This window comes from Cucurbita maxima, unplaced genomic scaffold (genome assembly GCF_002738345.1).
Source record: "Cucurbita maxima cultivar Rimu unplaced genomic scaffold, Cmax_1.0 Cma_Scf00008, whole genome shotgun sequence".
Classification (NCBI taxonomy): domain Eukaryota; kingdom Viridiplantae; phylum Streptophyta; class Magnoliopsida; order Cucurbitales; family Cucurbitaceae; genus Cucurbita; species Cucurbita maxima.
Genome location: NW_019272024.1, coordinates 521,145 through 540,547, shown reverse-complemented (window position 1 = coordinate 540,547; position 19,403 = coordinate 521,145). Strand labels below are relative to the sequence as shown.

General features: G+C 38.4%; 3 protein-coding genes across 9 annotated transcripts; 2 read left to right on the top strand and 1 right to left on the bottom strand.

Annotated features, from left to right (window-relative positions):
* The first annotated feature begins 148 nt into the window (after positions 1 to 148).
* Positions 149 to 4,972, top strand: LOC111483095 (U-box domain-containing protein 32-like). Of its 3 annotated transcripts, XM_023129229.1 has the most exons (10): positions 457 to 526; positions 793 to 986; positions 1,062 to 1,183; positions 1,349 to 1,470; positions 1,592 to 1,696; positions 2,346 to 2,458; positions 2,546 to 2,748; positions 2,938 to 3,465; positions 3,700 to 4,440; positions 4,519 to 4,972. In XM_023129229.1, the coding sequence occupies exons 2-10, from the start codon at positions 920 to 922 to the stop codon at positions 4,699 to 4,701; spliced, it is 2,184 nt and encodes a 727-aa protein (XP_022984997.1). In that variant the 5' UTR covers positions 457 to 526; positions 793 to 919; the 3' UTR covers positions 4,702 to 4,972. The 3 variants fall into 3 exon arrangements, with proteins under 3 accessions (XP_022984995.1, XP_022984997.1, XP_022984996.1); XM_023129227.1 differs by lacking the exon at positions 793 to 986 and having other exon boundaries at positions 149 to 526; XM_023129228.1 differs by lacking the exon at positions 457 to 526 and having other exon boundaries at positions 534 to 986.
* Positions 4,973 to 6,180: 1,208 nt separating this feature from the next.
* Positions 6,181 to 11,452, top strand: LOC111483098. The gene is made up of 10 exons (XM_023129232.1): positions 6,181 to 6,423; positions 7,299 to 7,479; positions 7,963 to 8,099; positions 8,283 to 8,327; positions 8,440 to 8,493; positions 8,681 to 8,785; positions 8,886 to 9,089; positions 9,278 to 9,363; positions 9,793 to 10,838; positions 10,923 to 11,452. Exons 2-10 carry the CDS (start codon positions 7,299 to 7,301, stop codon positions 11,183 to 11,185), a joined length of 2,121 nt encoding a protein of 706 aa, XP_022985000.1. The 5' UTR covers positions 6,181 to 6,423; the 3' UTR covers positions 11,186 to 11,452.
* A 201-nt stretch (positions 11,453 to 11,653) lies between these two features.
* LOC111483094 (mitogen-activated protein kinase kinase kinase YODA-like) lies at positions 11,654 to 19,403 on the bottom strand. 5 transcript variants are annotated; one of them, XM_023129224.1, is made up of 13 exons: positions 19,140 to 19,403; positions 18,839 to 19,040; positions 17,029 to 17,830; positions 16,095 to 16,826; positions 15,719 to 15,806; positions 15,555 to 15,617; positions 15,128 to 15,288; positions 14,919 to 14,994; positions 14,317 to 14,376; positions 14,137 to 14,244; positions 13,530 to 13,769; positions 13,054 to 13,145; positions 12,430 to 12,943 (listed from the first exon to the last, which is right to left on the bottom strand). In XM_023129224.1, the coding sequence occupies exons 3-13, from the start codon at positions 17,583 to 17,585 to the stop codon at positions 12,430 to 12,432; spliced, it is 2,691 nt and encodes an 896-aa protein (XP_022984992.1). In that variant the 5' UTR covers positions 17,586 to 17,830; positions 18,839 to 19,040; positions 19,140 to 19,403. The 5 variants fall into 5 exon arrangements, with proteins under 5 accessions (XP_022984990.1, XP_022984992.1, XP_022984991.1 ...); XM_023129223.1 differs by lacking the exon at positions 18,839 to 19,040 and having other exon boundaries at positions 17,029 to 17,647; positions 17,736 to 17,830; XM_023129225.1 differs by lacking the exons at positions 18,839 to 19,040; positions 19,140 to 19,403 and adding an exon at positions 18,040 to 18,107 and having other exon boundaries at positions 17,029 to 17,647; positions 17,736 to 17,830.

The following is a 19,403-nucleotide window of genomic DNA, read 5'->3' as shown; positions in this document are numbered from 1 at the left end:
AAATTCGAAATTGAGAGATATAAATGTAAGCAAAATAATTTTATATATTATTTTTAGAATATAATGTAAATTAGAGAAGTATAAATTAATTCTTAATAATTATCGGGTGAAAAGAAAAAAGAAAATTCGGCCGACTTAAGTAGTAAGGAATCCACGTCAAAATTCCAAGCTTGATTGGTTGTTGAGTTGGTGTGTGTGACTTTGTCACCTAAGACGAGTCGTCCGTCTGTCGGTTCCGGCACCGCGTAGTCGAATCCCAAACAAATCTCAATCATACAGTTATCACTTGTTGAGCGATGTCGAAATTCCATTGCTGCTTTGCCAATTGGTAGCTTCCTGCAAATGGGCACTGCCGAGGAGACTGGACAACACCTGCAATTCGATGTTGAAGACACTATCTTTGTTGCAGTGGGAACCGACGCCGACGACGCCAAAGCTACTCTCCTTTGGGCTGTCCAGAACTTTGCTGGCAACAGTTTTTGTCTGCTTCACGTTCATCAGCTTACCCCTCGAGCTAGTTCTCCGAGTGAGTTTTGTACCCCTGGATTTCCATATCTGTTGCTACAATCTTCTGCTATTGAAGTATATGCTCTTACTCAATGCCTAGAATTTCTAACGATTTCGCTTCACATCATTTGCTATCTCTGCTGATTGACTGTCTAGAAAGAGCTCTAAGCTACCCAATTAATGAAATCTTCAACATTACGGTGCTCTCAATAGGATTGGGGATTGGGAATTGTGGTTGTGATTCGCCGTCTTCAACTAATACTCACATCTTTCAATTTCCTTTAGTTATGTGCCACTGAATCAGTGAAGGGGCTTGGGTGGTTTTATAGGTCAGCTGCCAATTCAAAATCAGATCTGGTTCTGGAATGGCTAGTTTTTGGTTGGTTGTAATGCAGTCCCCTTTTGGTTTTGAATGGATATAAGGTTCCTTCAGCCTCTGAAATCGACACTTCTCTCTTGTTTTGATCTGTTTGTTTCAAGTAATTGTCAACTTCTAGTGCCGGTTCCTTTTGTGTATCATATGTGTTCTTATACAATGTTATCCTTACCTGCAGAAAATGAAGATCCATCTTCCCATACACTAAAAGAACATGTAGCGAACGCATTTGAAGAACTCGAAAGGCAAAAGTCTTTTGAACTTCTTAATCAATATGTTCTCATTCTTGCCAAACTGGGGGTACCATTTCAATTCCCATATTAGTTCAAGATAAATTTAATTATTATAAAGACTGCTGTAGCATGCTACACTATCTTAACTAATGAATGGGTAGACAGGTGGTATTATCAGTGAAAAGCTTTTTATTGGTTATTACTCAAATCGATGAATTCGCTTAATTTGTAGGTACGAGCGCAAAAGGTATTGATTGAGACGAACAGTGTTGAGAGGGGGATTGTTGAAATTATTGCTCAGTACAGTATTAAATGGCTAGTCATGGGTTTAGATGCAGAAAGATACAATCTGAAGTATGCATCATTTACTATGAACTTTCTGGAATTTTTGCTTGTGTTTTTGGCAACAATAGCTTAGTTTCATCATAATGTTATTTGTGAGATCTGTTTATTTATATCTCAATTACACTATTAGGATGTCCACAGGGTTAAAGTCCAAGAAAGCCTTCTTTGTATCCCAACAGGCACCATTATGCTGCCATATATGGTTTGTCTGCAGAGGGCGCCTTATATACTCAAGGTACGTTGTTCTTTTAGAATTTGAATTGGTTTTGATTTCAAGGCTGGTTGATGATCTCTAACAACCCAACCCAACCGATATTGTCCTTTTTGAGCTTTTCCTTTCGGGCTTCTCCTTAAGGTTTTTAAAATGTGTCTACAAGAGAGAGGTCTTCACACCCTTGTAAAGAATGTTTTGTTCTCCTTCCAACTGATGTGTGATCTCACAATCCACCCCCCTTAGGGGCCCAACGTCCTCATTAGCACTCTCGTTACCTTCTCCAATTGATGTGAGACCCCCAATCCATTCCCCTTCGGGGTCCAGCGTCCTTGCTGGCACACCGCCTCGTGTCCACCCCCTTTTGGGGCTCAGTCTCCTCACTGGCACATTGCCCTGTGTCTAGCCCTGATACCATCTGTAACAACTCAAGTCCACCGCTAGCAGATATTGTCCTCTTTGGGTTTTCCTTTTCAGGCTTTCTCTCAAGGTTTTTAAAATGCGTCTGCTAAGAAGAGGTTTCCACACCTTTATAAAGAATGTTTCATTCTCTTCCCCAACTGATGTGAGATCTCACATGATCTTTATACTGAAAACTGACCATTGGGCTACTTGTGAATGATATTTGTATTATTTGTTCATAATTACCCAAGTAAGATTCGTGTTAAAACAGGGAGGGCGGACTGGGAAGATTCAATAAGTGGCAGCTGCAGAACACAGAAATAGGAATCAACCATACAAACCATCTGAGACCAGAATCTGTGACTTGTAAATTGGATCTTCTAGGTATCTCATATATTCAAACTTGACTCCTGTGACTTCTGGCTTCCACAAAGAAGACAGCAGAATTACATTTGTCGCAGAACTTTGCAGATGCTCAAGAACAGGAGAATGCATTTGATAGCATAAGCACGTTTACATATGAAGGTCCGGTGGATCCAAGGTTTGAAAACCTGGGTACTTCAAGGACGACGCTATTGTTAAAGAACGAGGTGAGTGGTTTGCAAGAAGCAGCATCGATGAACGTTACGCCCATAAAAGAATTTGAGGAAGAAGCTGTGGGTGCTGAATTCAAGGTATTTTGTGATTGTTGTTTAAAGTGATATCAAGTTTTGTGAAAGAAAGAGTAATCTATTGTTACAACAGCACACGGATAAGAACGCTTAATGATTAGATAAATGTTATGATTGAGTAATGAAGATTTCCTCGGAGCTTCTGCACGTTTCGTTTTCAATTAAAGATGTTCTTTTTGTGTCATCTTATAGGCTAAATCATTAGAAAGCTCATGTGTGGAGGAGGTGAAGAGAAGAAAGGAGATGGAAGAAATTTTAGCGAGTTCGAAAAAAGAAGTGGAAAGGATGAACAAAGAGCATGATAATCTGTTGAAAGAACTGCACCGTGTACACGAGCAGAAATCATTACTTGAGAGAAAAGCTTCGGAGAGCCGGTGTGATGTGGAGGAGTTGGAGAAGAAGATGTTTGCAGCTGTTGACCTCTTAGTGAGCTTCAAGGAGAAACGAGATAAGTTGCAGATCGAGCAGGAAGATGCAACGAACGAGCTCCGAAAGCTGAAGAACATGGTTGAAAGGGAACTATCGTGTAATCGCCGTGCAGAAATGCCTACATTCTCCTTCATGGAGATAATTGAAGCGACGAGAAACTTTGACCCTTCCTGGAAGATTGGTGAGGGAAAACATGGCAGTGTTTATAAAGGCATTCTTCGCCACATGGATGTCGCTCTAAAAATGTTTCCTTCGTATGGTTCTCATTCCCAATCAACGTTCCAATACGAGGTAAATCTTGTTCTCAAAAAAATAGTTGATAAGGAATCAACCCAAGAGAAAGTTTTGGAACAAATTACCTCGATGATCAAGATTACGAGTTTGAAAACGAATTTTCTTTACTCTTCGCTTAAGCCTTCAATATTTTTACTACATTGTTCACGTTCATATTGTGTTTGCTAGTTTATGATTATATGCACAACCGATCTTGAACTCGTGCTTTGGTTTTGTGTTGTCGAGTAACAGGTTGAGCTCTTGAGCAGGGTTAGGCATCCCAACCTGGTTTCAATTATTGGAGCATGTCCAGAATCCAGGTTAATAGTGTATGAGAATATGAAAAACAGCAGCTTGGAAGACCACCTTGCCTGCAAAACTCGCCCACTTCCATGGCAGATACGGATTCGTGTTGCTGCTGATATCTGCTTGGCCCTTATATTTCTGCATTACAGCGAGCCTTGCATTGTCCATGGAGATATAAAGCCAAGCAAAATTCTGCTTGATGCCAACTTTATAGCCAAACTAGGTGGCCTGGGCATCTCTCGTTTGATCCCGCAAGAACAAAAGGCCTTCGATTCGGCTTCGGTATATAGTTTGTCGAAAGAAAATAATTCATATATAGATCCAGAATATCTTGAAACTGGAAGGCTAACTCCAGAATCAGATGTCTATTCTCTTGGTGTTACTTTGCTGCGAATTTTAACTGGCAGAGCACCTCCAAGTATTGTAAATGATGTAAAATGTGCTCTAGAAAATGACCAGATTGGTGCCATTTTGGACTCATCAGCTGGAGACTGGCCACATGATCTAGCAGAACAGTTGGCTCTCGTGGCACTGCGGTGCTTCGAGAAGGAAAAGTCGAATCGCCCTGACCTCGTCTCGGAGTTGTGGAGTGTTTTGGAGCCAATGAGATCCATTGCCTCAGCCTCATGTTCAAATTTGAAGAAACACTCTCGCGTGCCTGCCCATTTTGCTTGTCCCATATTTCAGGTCAAAATCTAGCCAGAAGTAGTTTGCTGAGCAAAATCAAAAAGGAACTTACTGAGAACCCTTTGATTGATTTTACAGGAAATTATGAAAGATCCACTCATTGCTGCTGATGGATTCACATATGAAGCTGATGCAATAAGAGGATGGTTCGAAAGTGGGCACAACACTTCTCCGATGACAAATCTTAAAGTTGAGCACTGTAATCTTGTACCAAATTATGCTCTTTTGAATGCAATTCAAGAGTGGCAGCATCAGCTATGACAACTTTGGTTTCGTTTCCTTGCTCCTTCGCCTACCAGAAAAGACTACAAACTGGTAAGGTTTGGTACAAAAGCTGTCCCATAATTACAGTTCATATAGATTGTGATGTACCTATATGTATAGTATGGCCTTTGATGAACCCAACATTGTTATATTCTCAAATAAAGCGTAGTCTGATGGGATACTAATGGGTTTGTATTGGAACATTTTCCTTTCATTTCCAACTTTGGCTTTAACGTTGTTATTGGGATTGAGGAGGTTATTTTTGTTACATTCCTTACGTTTAAACTAATTTGGTTTTTTTCGTTAAATTGTAAGCTTAGTTCCTAAAATTTAGGGTTCGTGTTTATTTAGTATTTGAACTTTCGAAAATGTCTATTAAGTTTCTGAACTTTCGAGGTAGCTCATCAAGATATAGCAATGCGAATAGTGTCACCAGTCTATCCACTACTCTTCTTGTTTTGATACTGTACCGTTGAGACACTCTACTTTGGTTTTTGTACCATGGAGTTAGGTGTTGCTGGTTATGGTAGCGTGATACATGCCCCAACCTAGTGGAAATGGCCAGGGGTCTCTTGAACAGGATCCTTGTGTGTAAACCTATCTCTAGGTGGGGAGTGTAGGATCACGTAGGTTGACCTAGTAGCTAAAATTGATATACAGGAATCCTTTCACCCAAACTTCGGCGAATTTATGTCTCTTGGGAGAATTTGTTAGCTAACCCCCATGGATGATGTTCATATTGTTATTCAGATTCAAATCTAGTCATACTAGCTCGCAGCTTATGAGGTCATGCCTCAACCTAGGACACTGATCATTTACTGCATAAGAAAGGCAAGCCACCTAAGCGGTAGAAAAGAAAGATTGGGAAGATGGTATCAGTGCCAACATCGAGCAGTGTACTAGCAAAGATGCTGACCTCCAAGGAGGTGGATTGTGAAATCCCACATAGTTGGAGAAGGAAATGAAGCATTGGGTGTGGAAACCTCCTCGTAACAGACGTGTTTTATAAATGTTAGGCTAGCAGCGATAAGTAATAAGCCAAAGTAGATATTAATTTATGTCTAATGAAACTTAAACGTTTGATTTTCTGTTTAAATAGATCGTTGAAGGACTAGGCTTCTTAACGAACTCTTGTTAGTAGCAGGTGGTTAATATATGATTTAAATTAATGGTTAGAAAATATTTTCGCTTATTTAAATATATGCCCTAACACATGAAAAACACGTGATCACTATCTCAATTTACGAAAACATCCCTATGGCTCTCAAATTGGGCCTCTTTCGGCAAATTTTGTTTGGGCTAATTGGGCCCGAATCAGAAATGAAGCGACAAACATGGCCCGTTTGTTGCTCGGCCCAATATCCAAATTTAGTAACGTACGCACGTCAACAGCGCGTGCGCCTGTGTAATTTCCACGTCATATAATTCTCCTTTACATATTAAACTTTTTATTTTTCTTTTTTGTTTTTTGCCGGACTGAGCAGGAACAGGGCTCCGTTTTTATGCCTTTATATTTTCACCTACAAGCCTTCATTTTTTTTTCTCTCTGAAGAAACTCTCTTAAGAAAACAGCTTCTCTCTTCTCCATCGATCACTTTCTCGAATTTTCCAGGCCCTTTTCCTCCGGCCTGCCTTGTAACTATTTCCAAATCGGCTCCTAATACGATCCGATCTGTCGCCTTCTTTCTTTCTTGGAATCGATCTCTGTCGTTCTTACTGGTACGTCAATCGATCACTCTCAGTTTTTTTCTTAATTCTATTTGTTTCCGCTTATTGGCTTTCTATGTGGCTTCTTCTATCGATGACAGATCATGCGCCGGAGTTCTTGAAATGGTTGTTTCGCTCTTTCGTTAATTTCTTGCTGGGCAATTTTTTTTTTTTTTTTTTTTTTTTTTTTTGTTCAGTTTTTAATTGATGGTTCCAATTCATATGCCTGCAGAGTATGCTATATAGATGGATGAAATGTAGTCTGTATCTATATATTGGGTTCTTCTAATAGTGAACGTAACTTGGCCAAAGTGTTGTGTCTTGTTATAATGATGTGAGATTTGTGTAATTATTTTGAATGAGATGGCGTTTAGATAATGCTGACTTTTCCTCATCCGTTCCCTGTTGTTCTTGATTTCTTTCTTCGAGTCCCTGGAAGTGTTCTGTAAATGTTGGGGAAAACAAATTGAATTCTCTTCGTTTTCCTATGATATATATTTTTTAGTAACTTATTTGTTTTTTAGGATATACTTATTAATCAATTGCGGAAGATCGTTCTTGTTTCCCCTATAACGATTTGCAGTGGAATGAATTTGTCACTTGGGGCCAATACTTGAATCCAGCATGGAAATTTAGTCATCTATAAAGTATTTTGGCCCTTTTGCCATTTCATAGTTTCCCCATATGCTAGCACATTCTTAGTGGATTGAAAGTTTTCTTTCTCTTCTGTATGCAGCACGCCTTTACAGCTAATATTTGTGCTTTTTTTCCTTGATTCATCGCTAAGTGGTGTAGTTGTATGATCAAGGTTACTAGGTACTGCTTGTCGATATGTAATATATTTCCTTTCTGATTTTGTGCGAATTCTATGTTTAAAACTTGTGTAGATGCCAGTTTCAAAACTCAAGACCTCTAACTATCCAGATGTGATGAAATCGGAGGAGGGAAACGATTCTCTAGACACTATTATTAGACAGGCAATTGGGAAAGAGCCTTTTCTTTCTTTCTCTAGAGCTGGTGAGAGTCCAGTCCAGTGGATTCAATTACTTCATGCTCTCGATCAACAAGGTATTATAAGTATGTTCAACTAAATTAATCTGCAAAGAAGGGGCTCTCTCTGAAATGTTGGGAGTATTGCAGTAGCATATTATGTCCTTTGGATGTAATGATTATTGCTTCATAGGACTTATTGAGTACCATTCACTTGCATTTCAAGTCAAGAGTATAGAGCAATCCTTTGATATACACAACAATTTTAGACAACAAGCATAGTGGCTGGTATCAGGAACAAAGCTAGAAGAATTTTCTAGCATGTGTTGAATTCCTTATTGTTTTAGTAAAGCTTTTTCAGCTTTTCTGTGTGTACGCACATGTCCATGCCTCTGCTCTTTATAGTCAATTCAAGAGTATCCTTGTACAATAACAAGGCCTCCTAGAAGGGGGTTAATTTTTCATTGAATGTACCATTATTCTTTATTCAAATCTTATGGTTTGCGTTCCATTACCAGTTAGGACTCAATAGCTTTGAAACATGTTTTGTTATTTCAACAGAACTCCCAGGTTGGCCCTTGCTCTCTCCTTTAAAGATTCAAATGCAGAAGTGTGAGAAGTGTGCCCGGGAATTTTGCTCAGTTATCAACTACCGAAGACACATACGAGTGCATCATAGGCTGAAAAAGCTTGATAAGGTATTTCTTTTTCTATCTGATGGTTTTTTTTTTTATCATTATTTTATGAAAATTACTTCATCCTTCGTGTTTGGAGCTACGTGCTTGCTGATTATTAAATTAAATTGTGATTCTGACTTCTAATATTCTTTTTCTCACTGATTTCATGCTTGCTTGACGTACATGTTCATTTGCACTTTGTAGGATTCTGCCAAAAGTAGGGATTTACTAGCAGCATTTTGGGACAAGGTAGTCTTTGTTCTACATTGCCTCATCTTTTATTTCAAAACTTGTTCATTGATGTTATTCTGCATTGTTGAGTTCCCTTATTAAAAGACTGACTTATTGATGTTTTATACAGCTTACCTGGGAAGAGACGAAGGAGGCTGTCTCATTCAAGAATGTCTCAGTTGAGGCAAGTCATTCCTCAGTTTCCTTACTTTTTCATCTGAATTCTTGAATAAAATGTCTATCCTTTCTTTGCAGTCTTTAAATTATCGGATGGAAAATTAAGGGAACATAATATGTAGGAAAATCCTAGCAGTTTTTAGTTATTGTCTGTTTTATCTTCTGTTAAATGATTATTCTATGTAAACATATAGGGAATACAAGGGTCAGCTGTAATCAAGAATCTGACAGTTATCATTGGAAAACCTGGATTTTCTGCCCTACCGCATGTTTATTTGAGGGCAGGTTCAGCCCTTTTGGTATGTTTATGTTCCACCAGCCTTTAGTTTGGTACCTATCATCATCATTGCATTATTGTGAACAAATACATATTGATATCGCATACCTGAACCTTTTCAGGACATTGTACAAGGTAGACCATCTAGGTTTCCATTATCTTCCCAGGAGTTATTTGAAATTCTTGACAATGCAAGCGAAAAAACGTTCCTATGTGGAACAGCTGTTTCAATGCAAAAATATATATTTGATGGGGAGGCTGTAAAAATTGGTCTTGAAACCAAAAACTTGGTTGCTTGCATGAGCTTCATGTTGGAACAGAAATTGGTAAGTTATTTCCCTTCAATTTTAATACACTTGTGTTCTGTCTAGCTGATAGCTCTTGCTTTGTTGCAGATTTGGGGTGTATACATGCAATATGCTATTATTATGTAATCATATATCCATATTGACATGATTATATACATATATATATACTTTTTGCTCAATAACACGGGACTTATGATTTTTTTAAGGTCAAAACATGGCTTGCTGATAAGGATGCTGAAGCTTTAAGGTGCCAGAAGTTGCTGGTAGAGGAGGAGGAAGCTGCTCAAAGGAGGTATATCCATTGTCATTTCCATCTAATTTCCTCTTTTTCATGGTACCTTCCAGTGAATTTTGGAAAGAGTAAGCCTGATCTAGCAGGATACGATACACCTTGGTAGTGTTAGTCAGAGTAGATGAAAAATATTCTTACATTAATAGTCGTGTAGTATCAATGGTAAGTATGCTATTTGATAAAGAACAAAAATTACTGTGTTGAACAACTATTTCTTGGTAAGGATCAAGATTACTTGAACCAGTATACTTCGTCTTGTTGAATATCCTGGTGTTCTTAACTTGGCCACGCTACTACTATCTCCTTGTGGAGGTTCACTGAACCCTTAAAATAAGAATATAAAATAACCTGGCTAAAAATACTAACTGTTCAAAAACTTGCTTGTTGTGAATTCTCTGTCTTAGATTGCTTGTTTCTGTAACTCTGTAGACAAGCGGAGCTGTTGGAAAGAAAAAGGCAGAAGAAGCTAAGGCAGAAAGAACAAAGGTTAAAGGAGCAAAAACATGAAGAGAAGGTTGATATGGAAGGGAGTGTAGATGAAACAATTGAAGATGTGTTACTTGAAGAATCATCTAGCCCTCAGACTGAATGCCATTCAGAAAGGGACTCTTTGGGCATATTGGCTGATCATACTCCATCTTCTATTGAAACATCTCAACAATCTCTAACTGATGAAGATGAAGATTCCGAGTCTCATTCTGGGTTTCGCAGTGGCTACCCTGAACATCTTCCTATTGATCACAACGGTGAACATCAGAAAACACCAATGAATGGCCATAAGCATGTAATTGCCCAGTGGCAGGCATTGCCCAAGACACAAAGGGGACTTTCTAATGGTTTTCGTGCAGAGCAGAATTATCAGGGACTCAAAAATGGAGATATGCGAAGGCATGGTAACCATGTGCAACCAAGGGCTGCACCCATTGTTAATGGGAAAAAAGTATGGAGCCGGAAGCCAAAGCCAGAAAGAGATGGAGATCGTTTTCAGGCCAGGATTCAGGAAGAGACAACAGCCCAGGCAGAGAAAATTAAGAGCCATGAGGTTTTGATTGGTTCGATTTCAGTGGCATTATTAAATTGCACCCAAGAGAGTAAAGAGCCAGTTGGAGCTCCAGATGATTGCCAGGATGGTCGTCAAACTCCTAAGAAGATTAATAATCATTTGGAGAAGTTCATTAAGGTGGAATCTGTCCAAACTGCGACGAATCGGGCAATGGTTAAGCATTGGAGGCCAGTTAGTCGTAATGGAACCAAATGTGCAATGCCAGGTCAAAGTGAAAGTGGCGAATCTGAAGCTGAAATGATAACTGAAAAGCTAGAGGATCAGGCCCTGCTGAATACGTATTCTCCGCGATCCTCCTCCTTGGATGGTGACACTGGTGACCTTGGAAACAACTCTTTGATCCGGGAAGAACCTGCGCAACCAGTTTGCCTGGAGTTCTCTAGTCATGCTGCAAAAGCTTTCCTTGCACAAAGTAAGTATATACGTTTGATGGATGGATACACGTCTTGTTCTTACTTCTTGTGGGGAAGGTGGTCTAATTGTTTTGTTGATGCAGGGTGGAAGGAGGCTATAACAGCCGACCATGTCAAATTGAATTTACCCTCCGATTCCGAGTCTTCGGGATGTTTCGAAACTCAAAACGACCCTGAAACCTCCTCTGCATTCCAGCCGTCAAATTTCGACAGACATGCAATTTCGATTACCTTGGAGCCTCCCAAGTCCTCGGCCAATGAAGCTGGCAAGACCAAGTTGAGGACAAAATTTGAGAAGGGTGCGAAGATAAAGTACATTCCTAAAGTTCGAACTACTACTACCTGATAATGGGAGACAGGATGGGATTTAACCCACGAGTTTTTTACATTCTTTGCAGAGCCAATTTTTCCAATGGTCTTCTGTCTTGGAAGTTTAAAATTTTCTTTTCCTTCCCCTTTTTTTACCTTTTACTGGGAAATCTTTTATGATTCTGTCCTTTGTGTCAGGTTGCTCCAGCAGATTTGTTGTCGAGGAAAGTCCCTTATTTTTGTTATAATTTCTAGATTTTCCTGTAATATTTTTGTTATTAGCATCTAAATTTTTTTTGCCTGCCCAGCCTCTCATTTTTCTCATCCAATTTCAAACTTCAACAATTTATTTAAAATCATGAGAACCAAATTTCATATTTATTATAAACTATTGCTTGATTTTAGGTTTCAAAATTTGTGCCTCAAATCTGAATTATCCCCTCTTTCTGCATGGAAAAATAATCTGTCAATTTACTGAAAATGTATTGTGCATTCAACAATCAGGTTCAAACTAACATAAAATGACAGTCATACCTGAACTTCCATAAATCACTATAACGAACTTTAATCCCATGTGCTGTACAAATTCCTGATTCTCTCAATAATACTCTGACAGATGCTAAAGCCAGATCACTCCTTCAACAACTGTACAGCATGATTTCTTTCCTTTTTTTTTTTTTTTTTTTTTTTTTTCTTTTTGGTTGAAAGGATGAGGTTCAGGGATAGTAATTACCATTTGGTCCTTTAGCTTTCTATATGATGATCTAAAAAAATGTACATTTGTAGCTTCTGTAAATGCTTTCCTAGTTCAGGAACTCCATGGATACCCGCGGGTAGTTCTCTCTATCTCAAGTAACCTCTTTATCACATTGGATCATCAGAAGTCATCCAGCATGAACAACGTTAAAAAATTTGCATCTCAGATTAGTTGGTCAGATGATAAATCGAACATTTGAAAACTGTACAAACTGATACCGAAGGTCATTGCCGATCAAATCGAGCCAGGTGTTAATTCAGCCACACAGACGAGCCTTCTTATCCTTCAAAAATTAGAATGTATAAAGAATTATCTCCACTGATTCCGTGGTGGAAGACTTCATATACCAGCTACTTCCACTTGATATCCTTAAAAAATCATAACCTTAGTCTACTCTATGCCCGCCCCCTCCGTTCTTAAATAACGTTTTCTTGGCAGTAGTGATAAGGTAGTAGTCCCTTCCAATCCAAAGAAAAAGCTTCTTATTCCTGAAAACTAGCTCTAGTAGGTGGATGCATTTGGAGTCAGATACCATTCATGCGGCTAGACGTCGAGGGGGTAGGACTCAAATCAAGAGAGGTGTTTGTTTTAACATGATCCCTCAGGAGCTGTCGAGACACTCGGTCAGCCAAGACCTGCTGTCCATCATACAATTCACCATAAGCAGGCCGTCCGACCTGCTTTCCCAAGATATCATTTTCTGGTATCATTTCCGAGAATATGTGAGCCCCAGGCTGCAACCCTCGAAAAATATCGGGATTTGAATCATGGAAGGATATACAGCTGCTGTACGGAGTGCTATTTAAGGACTTTGGCTTGCTTCCAAATCCATCTTGCAAGTATATAGCTTGTTTCAAGTGGTTGTAAGGAATTGCACCACTACATCCTGTCAAAGGTGTGGATGAGCCCGAAGTGGTTCGTGGACTTGATATGGGTGAAGGAGACATTCTTCCACTGGTATGAGGTGATCGCGAGTGCAAAAGAGGGCTTCCAATTGGTGAAACAGGGCATGATATGTTTCTGGGAATATTAATTTCACTGGATGAAAAATGAAATCAGAATTAATCTCGCCTCAATCAGGGTATATCTTTTTTTTTATTTATATATTTTTAGTTGAGGATTTGGGGGAGGGGAGAAGAAGAAAGAACCTGGCATGAAGAACAGATTTTGAGACTCTTGAAGAATGAACTGCAAGTCTACTATCAGAGTCCACAGAAGTAGTCCGTGATTGACCAATACCCTGGAAGTGATGAATAGACAAAACTCAGAACCAAGATGGAAAGAAAATACAGAACTAACCAAACGAATCTTTCCACAATAATCCAAGTGTGCTAGAGCTATTTAAACATCAAAACTCTACTAATTTGTCATGGACTCACAGCTGGTCACGTAGCTTAGCCTAATATTTGACTAAAATATCAATATATATAAAATAAGAACCAAGTAAGATCGCAAAACATAGCAGAATCATTTGCACCATGCAAATTAAGGAGAAGCCGTTGTAACCGCATTTGCAGTAAAATGAAATAGCGCAGACAGCAACAAAACCCAACCACAAGAGAGCCATACGCTTCGTGAATTAATGTGCTGTGATGAATCAAAAAGCAATGTAAAAAAAGTGTACCAAAATCTTCACTCCGTTTGTAACCCCAGGAGTTGTATCAGAAGGTTCAGAGCTCAAAATAGGCCTCTCTACAGGCGCAGCATATTTGACAAAGGGATGCTCCAAGAGTTGAGCAGCTGTAGGTCGATGAAGTGGGTTTCGTTGCAGACATAGTCTCACAAAATCCTTCCCATCATCTGAGAGGTGCTCTGGAATTACCGGGAGTTCTTTGCTATTACCAATCTTAAACATCGCAGCAACCTTTAGGCAAGAAATAAAATGTCCCATCGTCAGAACAAAGAACAAGGTACTGTGTATGAATTGTGAGAGTAAGCTTCAAGAAAACATTCAAGATAGACCGGACCACACACGAACCCAAGAACTTTCAGAAGAATAAATAATAATGTGTAAAAAAAAGAAAACATTTCCGTACAAATTACAATGCTAATAGAAAGCGTCTTATAATAATTAAACTAAAAATGAAAATACAACACCAAAAGCCTTCAAAATGATTATTGGGGATTTAGATGTGCTTTCTCATCAGTCCAGTAGAGATTTTATAACAACTGTAAGTCCTGTTATTTAAAACGCTTTTATTGCTTAGATATTTAAAAGCGTCCTTACTCACCCCTTCATACTGGCTCCAGGGTGGCTTCGTAGTAGCCATCTCCAGAACGGTACATCCAAGACTCCAAATATCAACAGCAAGGTTGCAACCATTTGAGTTCTTTATGACCTAGGAAATATTTGGTCAGATGTATGAATCATTTAGTTATGATTTTTGCTTAAATATACAATAAATTCTTACCTCAGGTGCCATCCAGTAAGGGCTGCCCTTCAATGATAGTGGACATGATTGGCCTGTGATCTGGAACCAAAGGGAACAGAGGAAAAAAAAAAACAGCTGTGCATTAACTCACTAACATCCTGTTGTAAGTAAAAAAGGATCATAGATTTACTAATGTCTTACCATGTTGATTGAATGAAAAGTTCGAAGATTTCAGTGTATATCCACATACTAGAATAACTTATAATAGAAAAACTTTGAGAAGTAAATTCTAACATATACAATGTAAATATAGTAGATAAATATGAAACTGATAAATGTGCATTTGTTAATCATTAACTAAAATAAAATCATGGGTTTTCAATAACATATGTTCTTCGTATATACTATTTAATAATTTCCTATTTTCCATATTACAATTGACTTTTATCATTGAATTTTAACAATAATTCAAATATTACTTGTTATGTACAATTTTGATATGCACAAGATAGTTGATAATTGATAAACAAAAAGAAGAAAACAAGCTCTATAACTTTAATGGATGGAGATGTCAAAATTAGTAATGCTTTCAAAGCATATAATTTGCGGTACAGTAAGGTACAAACTGTGAGCTATCTTACATGCTTTGCCATCCCAAAGTCCGCCAACTTAACACGTCCATTTGGGTCAACAAGTATGTTTGCTCCTTTAATATCCCTGCAGAGGTTAGAAGTTCAATCGTGTAAAAAGTCCGGCAAATAATGTACAATAAGATTGTAGCAGCTACGACAGTACTACACTATTGCATGTGTCAGAAAAACTGTGGGCAAGATTCTTAAATCACAATCACCTGTGCACTGTAGTTTTAGCATGCAAATATGCAAGTCCTGATAGCAGTTGTTGAGTATAGCTACGAATTGCTAGTTCCCCAAATTGTCCATATTCTTGTAGTAATTTATAAATGGAACCACCAGATACATATTCCAGATATATATAGAATTTGTCACCCACCTGTTACAAATGATTTCAAATAAAAAAATTACATGTTCAAACATGAAAGATTACATAACCACCTAAATCCAGATTTCCAACCACACCCATTAGGTCTCGAGTTGAATCCTAAACAGTATAGATGCCTCATTCTGAATGGAGGAAATTCCATCCACAGAAAGGGGAAGGATTTCTTTAAAATAGGACAACTTCAACACAACCTCTTCCCTCTAATAATATAACGAGAATGTTAACAGCAAAAATTAAATTAGAAGTAAAATACTCACTGTTTCCGAACCATAATACTGCACGATGTTGGGATGCCGCAAACGACTCAGTAAAGCAATTTCCTACCATAAAATTGAAAAGTAAATTCTAAATAAAAAATAGAAATATTAAAGAGTGAAAAACGGAAGCACTAAATGAGATTTGCATAAAATGGAACTTGTACCTGCATTAATTGTTTAGCACTTTCCTTGGACTTTGCATCATCAGAAAATAACGTGACCTCCTTCATTGCACACATTTCTCCACTTTCGCTAAATGATTGCAATAAATGAACCAAAAAAAAGAAAAGAAATAGAAATCAGAGAGCAACACATTGGAAACAAAAAAACAGAAGACATGTTACGTATTATGTTATCGGTGGTAGAAAATCAACCATGTTACGCACTAAAAACGACTGACCTCACAAGTAAGAGAAATAAATGGCATCAATATTATAGTAAAGGTTTAATAGCTACAGCATCATAACTAGTATTGTGAATGAAGAAACTTTTGTTGAATCAGTGACATTGACAAATTAAATGTTTACTCTGTTAACATACCTATTAAAACCAACATATACGTGCCCAAATGTTCCCCTACCCAGCAGCTTCCCCTTTTTCCAGCGTGAACCTGGGCTTGCTGGATTCTCTGTCCTTCCTGGACTCCTAGGAACTGTAGGAGATGTCACTGCGGAATTTGAATGTGAAAACGGTGAAGAGTTTGAGATTGCTATGGGAGGAAGAGGCAAACGATGAGTTTGTTTCTCATCAGGCCAGCATGTTTGTGACTCAGCAGGTAGAGCTCCTGCTCTAGGATGAATAGGCGTGACAGCACCACTTTGAATTCTGGAACTAGGGCCGGGGCTAGTCATTCTAGAACTAGGTACTGGAGAATATTCAGGGCTACCCCTACTTTGTTGCCAAAAGAAGTGGCCCGCCATATCACCTCCCATAGAGTTGTGCCCTGAATTGTGACCAGAACCAGGACTCGAACAATGGCCAGATCCACCTAAAATGACATCTGGGTGAGATTTTCCAGCCCAAACAGCAGCGTTCACGACTTGCTCAGTGCTAAATACCCTCATAGGACTTCTGGAGGGACTAGACATAGAACTATCAGGAGCACTAAAGAAGGCCCCATGGCGAGGAACTTGTAGATTTGTTACGTTGCTGCTTAAAGGCCTCCGTTTGGGTATTGAAGCACTTTTATGAGGAAAAAGAACATTTTCCGCTTTCTTCCCCTCTTTTAAATGTATTTGCACGACAGTAGGAGACTGATCTTTGACAGTTGCACTTCAGAAGAATCCATCAAATATGTAAGGGACAAGTAAAATAATAAGTTAAAAAACAACGCATCAGATGCAAGCTGACTGCTGTAGAATATGGACAAAATGATGCAAGTGACCTTATTCAGCCATTCAACCAAGACTACGGACAATGAAAAGAATGACTCCCGAATGAAAGATAAAAATGAAATAAAGATGTGAGAGCATACCTAGGTTCAGTAGAAGCTATCACAGTTCTAGCCCCAATGTTAAAGTCTGTTGCCCGAGGACTACGTTGTCGTGAATCGTTGGGATCATCACTATCACTCAAGGACTCACCAGAGACTGAACCAGTGACCAAATCTCCATCCAAATCTGCAGGCCCTGGCCTACTTCGAATACATGCAGGTCTAGGGAGGGGTAGGAATGAAGATGTCTTGGAACTTCTCTCTAATTTAGATTTTGCTGTCACACCAATCCCAGAATCTGTGCGACTTATACCCACGCGGTGCAAATCTGGAAGTGGAAGTTTGTGAGAACGTGATCTTTCAGCAAAACTTTGACATCTAGATACTTCTTTGGAAGGTGATGGTGATCTTGATAGAGGTGATTTAGACCCCTTCTCAGATATAGTGTCACCACCACGTCTACGAGAACTTCCTGATCTGCAGTTCACTTTCCCTTCAGGTGGATTCTTAAACTTACGGTGTAATGAATCAATGAAACTTTCCTTGCTCGCTTTCTTCTTAACTTCTTTGGATGACGACTTCCCCCACCATGAAGGCATTTTTGGCTTTTATCCTAAATTATGTGGATGAAGCAAAGAAGCGACTCTAAATTGAACTCACTCTGCAGGAGAAAATATTTCGTGAAAACGGATGATTAAGCAGATGTTACACTTCCAAGGCATCCGACAAGTAAATGATACCCTTCATACCATAGACACGCTGGTAAAGCTGTGACTGAGGACCCAAACTACCACTTCAGCTAAGATTTGAGAAAGCCCAACAATCAGGAACTTGTAACAGAATCCTGCATGAAAAGGAAGTGGAAATTTGAGTGCTTAAGATACCAAGAAGATGATGTATCTTTTAGAGAAACAGCATTATATTTATTATTATAAAAATTGAAAACGGATCCAGTTAGAATTTAAATAATATATATATATGTTCTAAAAAAATGTCTAGATAGCCTGAACGAAAAGTGAGCTTGTGCATGCAGGAAATTCAGGATTTCACGACCTCAGATATAACAAACATGTTACGAGCAAACTCTGGATCCATTAGCTTTATATTCTTCAGCAGCAATACTGCAAAAAATGGGTAAGTTTTTCTAAAGCTTTTGAAGTCCTCCACTGCATACGAATCACTACCGACAATCACAATCTTACAGTTTGAATCTGAGTTTCAAATTTGAAAGGTACAGATGAGACGATTGGACAAATAGTGCCTTTCGTGGCTGATATGGGTCCACAATCACAAAATACCTTTGAATCTTTGAATTAAGAAAATAGTGCAGAGATTTTTCAAGCACTATTTGACTCTCTTTAATAATCCCCAAATCAACTTCTTAATTGGAGACAGTCAAATTTCTATTATCTTATCATTGATAAATTTGAGATTTTTTCATAATCCCCAAATCTACTTCTTCAATGGGGTTATAAAACTTTGTCCAGTTTCTCACGTAATTACTTTTATTGATATAAAATATAGTCCTTGATCTGTATTAAAAGAAAAGTCTCATTGATGGACATTGAGAAGGAAAAAAACAAAACAGAATAATAAAAATAAAGAATCAAAGTTGGTAAGCAACTTTTAATCCTCGCAATAAGGGAAAACTAATGGTTAATGAGAGCTTGAGACCATTAATTACACCGCCGAACAAGTAAAAACGATTAGACAGTCAGCATACCCAACATAAAATCGAATGATTCTAGCTGCCTTCCACTCCGAAGAACTTCTTATTAAGGAAAGGTAGGAAAAAAATTGACTAGATCAGATGGAAAAAAAAAAAAAATCCAAATCCAAATCCAAATCCAACCTCTAATCGCTTGTGTCATCTGATATAAACCGAAATTCCCACTGCAACAAAATGAACTGAACCATTAAGCTCTGTCGTCACCAACCACACTTCCAAATTTAATTTCCTCCTTTTCTTTCCCAAGCTTATTAGGAAATCAAACAAAGAGGTACACGTCCATCGCGCTCGAAACTATACTCTACGATACAGATCTACCATGAATCTAATACAGATAAACTAGCACAGTGACTAAAGAAACTAAAACCGGATAATCAATAATTTACTAAAATTAGATTAAAAGAAAGAAATGAAGAAGTGTTACCTTAGATATCGGAAACTGCAAATTCCAGTAGAATCCCACTCTACTCGCCCAAATCCTAGTGAGGTAGACTTCCACAGTAATTCAAACTGAAGAGAAATTAGAGGAATCGAAACCCTAGAATCTGAAATCACAAATTATCAGAGGCGAAACGTTACATCAATCTTCTCCCTTTCATACTGAATTGTGGGATTGAGAAAATCGCGCAACGAAAGTGAGAGAGAGAGAGAGAAATGAAAGAGAAAGAGTCTGCCTCAGCGACGACAT

Excerpts from the sequence above, each read along its gene's own strand:
- LOC111483095 (XM_023129227.1), top strand. The coding sequence starts at position 343 with ATGGGCACTGCCGAGGAGACTGGACAACACCTGCAATTCGATGTTGAA. Across the intron at positions 1,471-1,591 it reads GCAGAAAGATACAATCTGAA|GATGTCCACAGGGTTAAAGT; the intron begins GTATGCATCATT and ends TTACACTATTAG. Across the intron at positions 4,441-4,518 it reads TTGCTTGTCCCATATTTCAG|GAAATTATGAAAGATCCACT; the intron begins GTCAAAATCTAG and ends TTGATTTTACAG.
- LOC111483098 (XM_023129232.1), top strand. The coding sequence starts at position 7,299 with ATGCCAGTTTCAAAACTCAAGACCTCTAACTATCCAGATGTGATGAAA. Across the intron at positions 7,480-7,962 it reads TCATGCTCTCGATCAACAAG|AACTCCCAGGTTGGCCCTTG; the intron begins GTATTATAAGTA and ends TTATTTCAACAG. Across the intron at positions 8,786-8,885 it reads GGGCAGGTTCAGCCCTTTTG|GACATTGTACAAGGTAGACC; the intron begins GTATGTTTATGT and ends GAACCTTTTCAG.
- LOC111483094 (XM_023129222.1), bottom strand. The coding sequence starts at position 17,585 with ATGCCTTCATGGTGGGGGAAGTCGTCATCCAAAGAAGTTAAGAAGAAA. Across the intron at positions 15,618-15,718 it reads GTGCTAAACAATTAATGCAG|GAAATTGCTTTACTGAGTCG; the intron begins GTACAAGTTCCA and ends ATTTTATGGTAG. Across the intron at positions 14,245-14,316 it reads CTTACTGGATGGCACCTGAG|GTCATAAAGAACTCAAATGG; the intron begins GTAAGAATTTAT and ends AATATTTCCTAG.